General features: G+C 45.7%; 1 protein-coding gene and 1 pseudogene across 1 annotated transcript in view; one reads left to right on the top strand and one right to left on the bottom strand.

Moving 5' to 3' along the window:
• Window positions 1–4,061, bottom strand: part of LOC112074390 (trace amine-associated receptor 6-like) — a 27,945-nt gene extending 23,884 nt beyond the window's left edge. Inside the window, exon 1 of the mRNA XM_070440507.1 lies at window positions 3,262–4,061. Coding sequence (XP_070296608.1) covers window positions 3,262–4,011 — 750 coding nt within the window. The 5' untranslated portion in view covers window positions 4,012–4,061. The remainder of the gene's footprint in view (window positions 1–3,261) is intronic.
• Window positions 4,062–6,806: 2,745 nt separating this feature from the next.
• The window catches only part of LOC139025394 (olfactory receptor 2W1-like), an 11,468-nt pseudogene continuing 9,881 nt past the window's right edge, over window positions 6,807–8,393 (top strand).

The raw sequence follows: 8,393 nt of genomic DNA, 5'->3' as shown, positions 1-8,393 counted from the left end.
CTGCTGCTCATGGCTCGCTGACGGCTCTGGCTGCTCATGGCTCCACGGCGGCTCTGGCAGATCTGGCTGACTGGCGGCTCTGGCAGATCCTGGCTGACTGGCGGCTCTGTCAGATCCTGGCTGGTTGGCGGGTCTGGCAGATCCTGTCTGGTTGGCGCTCTGGCAGATCCTGTCTGGTTGGCGGCTCTGGCAGATCCTGTCTGGTTGGCGGCTCTGGCAGATCCTGTCTGGTTGGCGGCTCTGGCAGATCCTGTCTGGTTGGCGGCTCTGGCAGATCCTGTCTGGTTAGGGCTCTGGTAGATCCTGTCTGGTTGGCGGCTCTGGCAGATCCTGTCTGGTTGGCGGCTCTGGCAGATCCTGACTGACGAATGGCTCTAGCGGCTCCTGACTGACGAACGGCTCTGACGGCTCGGGACAGACGGGCGGCTCTAATGGCTCGGGACAGACGGATGGCTCAGATGGCACTGTGCAGACGGATGGCTCAGATGGCGCTGGGTAGACGGATGGCTCAGATAGCACTGGGCAGACGGATGGCTCAGATGGCGCTGGTAGACGGATGGCTCAGATGGCACTGGGCAGACGGATGGCTCAGATGGCGCTGGGTAGACGGATGGCTCAGATGGCACTGGGCAGACGGATGGCTCAGATGCGCCTTGGCAGACGGGCAGCTCTGGCCGGATGAGGCGCACTGTAGGCCTAGTGCGTGTACCGGCACTGGTGGTACCGGGCTAGGCACGCACCTCAGGGCGAGTGCGGGGAGAAGGAACAGTGCGTACAGGGCTCTGGAGACGCACAGGTGGCTTGGTGCGTGGTGCGGAACTGGTGGTACTGGGCTGGGGCGGAGAGGTGGCGCCGGAAATACCGGACCGTGCAGGCGTACTGGCTCCCTTGATTACCGAGCCTGCCACCCTACCTGGTTGAATGCCTCCCGTCGCCCGCCCAGTGCGGGGAGGTGGAATAACCCGCACCGGGCTATGTAGGCGAACCGGGGACACCATGCGTAAGGCTGGTGCCATGTATGCCGGCCCGAGGAGACGCACTGGAGACCAGACGCGTTGAGCCGGCTTCATGGCACCTGGCTCAATGCCCAATCTACCCTACCAGTGCGGGGAGGTGGAATAACCCGCACCGGGCTATGAACACGTACAGGAGACACGTGCGCTAGCGTAACACGGTGTCTGCCCGTACTCCCGCTCTCCACGGTTAGCCTGGGAAGTGGGCGTAGGTCTCCTACCTGCCCTCGGCCCACTACCTCTTAGCCTCCCCCCAATACATTTTTGGGTGACTCTCGGGCTTCCGTGCTAGCCGCGTACCCTCATACCTCCGGTTCCTCTCTCCGGTTGCCTCTGCTCTCCTCGCTGCCCCAGCTGTTCCCATGGGAGGCGATCCTTTCCAGCCAGGATCTCCTCCCATGTGTAGCAACCCTTGCCGTTCAAGACGTCTTCCCATGTCCATTCCTCTGTCTGTCTCTGCTGCTGTCGCTGCCCTTCTCCACTCCGCTTGGTCCGTCGTGTGGGTGTTTCTGTTACGGCTGTCCTCGCTGACAGAAGGTGTGGACCAAAACGCAGAGTGGTTAGTGTTCATTCTTTTAATGAAAGTCAACAAAACACTTCAAAATACAAAACAACCAACGTGAACCAACTCACGCCCTGACCAACTAAAATGAATACAAAACAAAGGAAAACAGGTCAGGAACGTGACAGTCTGGCCACTCTACCATAATGTCTTGATTGGTGGAGTGCTTTAGAGATGTTGTCCTTCTGGAAGGTTCTCCAATCTCCACAGAGAAACTCTGGATCTCTGTCAAAGTGACCATCGGGTACTTAGTCACCTCTCTGACCAAGGCCCGTCTTGGTGGTTCCAAATGTGGTGGTCCCACAGTTATCAGTGCATGTCAGAGCAAAAACCAAACCATGAGGTTGAAGTAATTGTCCATTGAGCTCAGAGACAGGATTGTGTTGAGGTACAGATCTGGGGAAGGTTACCAAAAACCTTTCTACCCATTGAAAGTCCCCAAGAACACAGTGCCTTCCATCCTTCTTAAATGGAAAACATTTGAAACAACCAAGACTCCTATCCCAAATCTCAAACAGGCCTTTGTGATGGAGTGGACAGATGAAATAGCCTCTTCAGTGAAAGCACGTAACAGCCCGCTTGGAGTTCTCAAAAGGCACCTAAAGGACTAAACACTGGCCAGCTGACATTTGGCGTACTGTCATGTCTCCTGAGGCTGTGGATTTGGTCCGAACTGAGCACTGACAGACCATAACCACGTTTAGTCTTACACAGTTATTCCATTCCAAGTAAAATAGCCTTTGAGTGACCAAAATATCACCCATACTAAACTACCTATTTTCATATCTAACAGTCAGTAAGACTGAAGGACAGGCTAGGTGGGCACAGCAACATGCAATACTGTCACATTACATCATGTTTTTCGTAAATTGTTTGTTTATTTAACCGTTTGTTCATTTTGTGAGCTCACATGCGCATGTGTGTGTTTGTGCAGAGAGACTCCGAGGAGGGGAGTGGCTGTCGAAATTCAGGGATAAATAGAGAGGCAGAGCTCAGAGTTTGTCAGAAGGCGGACTGAACGGGTAACACAGGACCAAGCAGAGAGCAGGACCTCAGCATTTGACCTTTTATGCAAATGGAGAAACTGAAGATGTTCAATATGTTTTCAAGACAGAAACTCTTCTTGCAGAAAGGCTTTGCTATCGACATCTATCTACATAACACTGTACATCTTCTTCTCAGGATTTCAGCGGTTACAGTATTTTTGAACGTACTGGTGATCATCTCCATCTCTCACTTCAAGCACTCCACACTCCAACCAACCTGCTCACCTCCTCTCTCTGTGTCAGATCTCCTGGTGGGACTGATTGTGATACCAGTAACACTATAGCAATAATTGAATCATGCTGGGGATTTGGGGAACATTTCTGTGTGTTTCAATTCTACATCTCTTGTTTGTGTACTCTTATCTCTGGGCAATTTGGTCTTGATATCTTATGACCGCTATGTTGCTGTGTGTGATCCCTTATGTACCACTCTAAAATAACAACATCAAGAATGATGTGTTGTATATCCATTACCTGGTGTTGTTGTATCATATACGATGCTACTATTTAAAAAACTTTGTAAATGTACAGGTACGAGTAGGTGTTTGAAAGAATGTTATATTGTTGAAGGGTTAAATTGGGTTACTACAATTGACCTTGTACTTAAAACGGTTGTCCCGTGCTCTATTATTATTAACACTAGAGTTTTTGCTGCTTTTCTCTCAGACTTATTTGCCTGTACAGTTTTAACACCAGACACACTGGCAGCCTCTTTTGAAAATACCTTTCTGGCCTGTGATCTGGCCACCACAAAGATTTTCAAATAAAGTGTTATAATAATAGAGCACGGGACAACCGTTTTAAGTACAAGGTCAATTGTAGTAACCCAATTTAACCCTTCAACAATTAAACATTCTTTCAAACACCTACTCTGTACCTGTACATTTACAAAGTTTTTTAYAATAGTAGCATCGTATATGATACAACAACACCAGGTAATGGATATACAACACATCATTCTTGATGTTGTTATTTTAGAGTGGTACAATAAGGGATCACACACAGCAACATAGCGGTCAATAGATATCAAGACCAAATTGCCCAGAGATAAAGWAGTACACAAACAAGAGATGTAGAATTGAAACACACAGAAATGTTCCCCAAATCCCCAGCATGATTCAATTATTGCTATAGTCGTTACTGGTATCACAATCAGTCCCACCAGGAGATCTGACACAGMCAGAGAGAGGATGAGCAGGTTGGTTGGAGTGTGGAGCTGCTTGAAGTGAGAGATGGAGATGATCACCAGTACGTTCAAAAATACTGTAACTGCTGAAATCACTGAGAAGAAGATGTACATTGTTATGTAGATAGATGTCGATAGCAAAACCTTTCTGCAAGAAGAGTTTCTGTCTTGAAAACAGTATTGAACATCTTCGTGTTTCTCCATTTGTAATAAAAGGTCAAAATGCTGAGGTCCTTCTCCTGCTTGGTCCTGTGTGTGACCCGTTCAGTTCCGCCTTCTGACAAACTCTGAGCTCTGCCTCATTATTTATCCCTGAATTTCCGACAGCCACTCCCCTCCTCGGAGTCTCTCTGCACAAACACACACATGCGCATGTGAGCTCACAAATGAACAAACGGTTAAATAAACAAACAATTTACGAAAACATGATGTAATGCATGACAGTATTGCATGTTGCTGTGCCCACCTAGCCTGTCCTTCAGTCTTACTGACTGTTAGATATGAAAATAAAGGTAGTTTAGTATGGGTGATATTTTGGTCACTCAAAGGCTATTTTACTTAGGAAWTRGGATAACTGTGTAAGACTAACAGTGGTTATGGTCTGTCAGTGCTCAGTTCGGACCATAATCCACAGCCTCAGGAGACATGACAGTACGCCAAATGTCAGCTGGCCAGTGTTTAGTCCTTTAGGTGCCTTTTAGCAAACTCCAAGCGGGCTGTTACGTGCCTTTCACTGAAGAGGCTATTTCATCTGTCCACTCCATCACAAAGGCCTGTTTGAGATTTGGGATAGGAGTCTTGGTTGTTTCAAATGTTTTTCCATTTAAGAAGGATGGAAGGCACTGTGTTCTTGGGGACTTTCAATGGTGCAGAAAGGTTTTTGGTAACCTTCCCCAGATCTGTACCTCAACACAATCCTGTCTCTGAGCTCAATGGAATTACTTCAACCTCATGGTTTGGTTTTTGCTCTGACATGCACTGATAACTGTGGGACCACCACATTTGGAACCACCAGAAGGGCCTTGGTCAAGAGGTGACTAAGTACCCGATGGTCACTCTGACAGAGATCCAGAGTTTCTCTGTGGATATTGGAGAACCTTCCAGAAGGACAACCATCTCTAAAGCACTCCACCAATCAAGACATTATGGTAGAGTGGCAGACCAGAAGCCACTCAATAAAATACACATGACAGCCCGCTTAGAATTTGCCAAAAGACTAGCAGACCATAAGAAACAAGATTATCTGGTCTGAGAAACTAAGATTGAACACTTTAACTTGAATGTCAAGAGTCAGCACCGCTCATCAACTGGCCAATACCATCCCTAGGTGAAGATGGTGGTGGCAGTGTCATACTGTGGGGATGTTTTCTTAGCGGAAGGGACTGGAGACTTGTCTGGATTGAGGGAAAGATGAACAGAGAAAAGTACAGACAGGTCTTGATGAAACCTGCTCCAGAGTGCTCAGGACCTTACACTGGGGCAAAGTTCACCTTCCAACAGGACAATGACCCTAAACACACAGCTAAGACAACACAGGAGTCGCTTCGGGACAAGTTTCTGAATGTCCTTGAGTGGACCAACCAGAGTCCGGACTTGAACCCGATCGAACCTGACAAGCTTGAGAGGATCTACAGAGAAAATGGGAGAAACTCCCCAAATATAGGTCTGCCAAGCTTGGAGCGTAATGCCGAAGAATCTCAAAGCTGTAATCGCTGCCAAAGTGCTTCAACAAAGTACTGAGTAAAGGGTCTGAATACCTACTATGTAAATGTGATATTTCAGTTTTTTATTGATAATACATTTGCAAACATTTCCAAATAACTGTTTTTGTATTGTCATTATTGGGTACTGTGTGTAGATTAAAACAATTTAATAAATTGTAGAATAAGTTCTGCCCCTGAACAGGCAGTTAACCCACTGCCGTCATTGAAAATAAGAATTTGTTCTTAATTGACTTGCCTAGTTAAATAAAGGTAAAATAAAAAAGATGTGAATTTAAAACTATGCGAATCATGGTTATTTATTTATAAAGAAAATTTGGGTATTCAAAAAGACTAAATATTTTTTTAAGTCGCTAGAAGGAGGACAGTCAGACAGAGTCTGGGACAGACAGACAGCAGGACCATTATGTACAGTAGGTGTAGGGAGTATGGAAGTGCATCTAGGACTGTGTTGTTTGAGAATTTATAGCGCATCTTTTGATATACTTTGGTTGGAGTCTGAGCAGTCCAGGATTATGAGGAAAAACATTTAGATCCATAAAATMTATTCCACAGGACAAAACTAGATCCACCATGGAATCACATACAAAACGTATGTCCTCTCTCAATGACTTACAGATTGCTGTCATCTTGCCTATCTCCTGTTTATACTCATCGACCTGACCCTTGGAGAWCTGCAAACTGTTCTTCAGGTCCTGGACCTCTCTGGTCAGGTCGTCCATTATTTTATTAGTTGACRCCCCCAGTATTTGGACACAACACTTGCAGCTATTTTCTTGTTGTAACAACTGATTCTAGAACTCTTTATCTTTGTTTAAATTATAATTCACCTGTGATAGAGAGACACCACTGTCCTCAATGGTACCTCCACTGTCTTCAGTCTTTGCCATGGTAGCTACGTAGGTTACGCTGTAACTCCTCGCAATTCCAGACAGAGCAGGTCGCAGGGAAGATTGGAAACAATAACAACAAACAGCAGGGATCTAGACAGCAACAAGCCGGGGACAATCCACAGTCACAGCCACAAGGGCTAACCGCGTCGGGGGTTGTGTTCAAGCCCTCAAGAAAACCCTTTTAGCTTGATAGGCAGCTAGCTAGCAGCTAGGCTAGCCACTACGCCAAGAAGCTCCTCAAACCCAGCCTTAGTCGGCAAGATAAKTGGACATATAATAGTGGTCCCAGCCACTGATACCAACCGCGTTGTGGGATCAAAACTCAAAAGGTAGCTAGTTATTAACCAAACTTTTTCAATAGTCTTCAATAGGAAATGACATCACAATGATGAGAAGTGGAGAAGTGACCCAGCTGTTCGAGGCCGACGGTGTGTCCCGCTCAGTGGTGACGTCATTGAAGAACGTACAATCAACCACAGGCCAGAGTGAGAATCAGGTGCTGAACAAGGAGCAACTGCTGCAGATAAAGGACACCAAGGTTTTGCACACAGGATGCTACTCGTGTGGTGATGAATGTTGCGGGAAAGGCCGACAGCGAGCATGGCATCGACATACATGGTGAGACCAACGTACCGTAACATTAAATAGAAGGTGTGAGGGGCTATCCTCTATGAATCTGGACTACATGTCAGAAAGTAAAACTTCAAATCAGCTAAACCTGCTAATCTTATCTATAGTATGACGTCTTCATTCGTTCAAGTTAATCTGCCATTTGGGTCCACATTCTGAACATGATCTATGATGTTTGTGTGTGTGTGTGCGTGTGTGTGTCTGTGTGTGTGTGGGTGTTAATATACACTATGTGTGTTTTGTCCCTTGAGTCTGCTGCAGTAAATGTGGTCAGAAACAGGTCCCAGAAAACTTGATTGTGGTGGTGAACAACTCTTTGGCTGTAACCTGTGAGGCTGTAACCCACCCTCTTCCTGCTATCACCTAGCTGAAGGTTTGAAATACAGCAGCGCAGGAGACCACAGCCGACACTTCAACCTTGGTATCAAGTCCAAGACACCAGATGAAAGATACAGATCTTGTGAATCCAGCCATCATTTCTGATTTTTTGTTTTTAAATGTTTTACAGGGAAGACACAATATGTAAATCTATTAGCTAACCACGATAGCAAAAGACACAACTTTTTCTTCTCCACCATTTTTTTTCTGCATGGGCAGCTATCACAATTTCGACTAAATAAAGATATATATAGCCATAACCAAGAAACAACTTCATAAGATGACAGTCTGATAACATATTTATGGGTCATGAGACAAGTTTTTAGAAATGTGGGGCGATGAGATTTTAGCTGCCCATGCAGAGAAAAAAAATGGTTCTCTGGTGGTATTGTGAAAAGAACTTGGTTGTTTGCGTTGGTTTGTTTCTGGTATGTCTTTGTGGAGAAGAAAAGTTTATTAGCATATGTTTTGTTGTTTCTTTTTCATTTAGCTAGTCAAAAAGTGGATTGAGTAGTCTAATGTAAGACACTTTAACATTATATTTCTGATTGTCGGCTTCCCTTGTAAAAAGCATATTAAATACAACATGCTCATTCGAAATGATGTGTACACTGTTTGATTCTAGCACCAGGATCTTATCTTTCATTCTGGTTAAGCGTGTCTGTCTGGACATGCTTATAGTCCCAAGTGTTGGGAAAGGCAGAGTCGCGGGTCAGATACTATGTTACGAGTGCTACGGGCATGCCGCGCACTGGTCCAATTTAGTCATTGTCAAAACCTATCAGCTATACTCAGTGACCTTAGCAAGGGAAAGAAGACGAGGTTTGCGGTACAAGACAACTATCCCACAAGGATTACTTAACAGGCAAAAGACTTGTTCCACCACCAACAATGATCAAGTTTTCTGACGGCGAAACACCTGAGTTTCTGTGGTAGGCCACATTTCTCAGCCATTGAGCTTTAG

The sequence above is a fragment of the Salvelinus sp. IW2-2015 genome, unplaced genomic scaffold (assembly GCF_002910315.2).
Source record: "Salvelinus sp. IW2-2015 unplaced genomic scaffold, ASM291031v2 Un_scaffold2616, whole genome shotgun sequence".
In the NCBI taxonomy this organism is placed as follows: Eukaryota; Metazoa; Chordata; class Actinopteri; order Salmoniformes; family Salmonidae; genus Salvelinus; species Salvelinus sp. IW2-2015.
The sequence above is the reverse complement of the archived record's forward strand: the minus strand, read 5'-3'. Positions and strand labels throughout refer to the sequence as shown.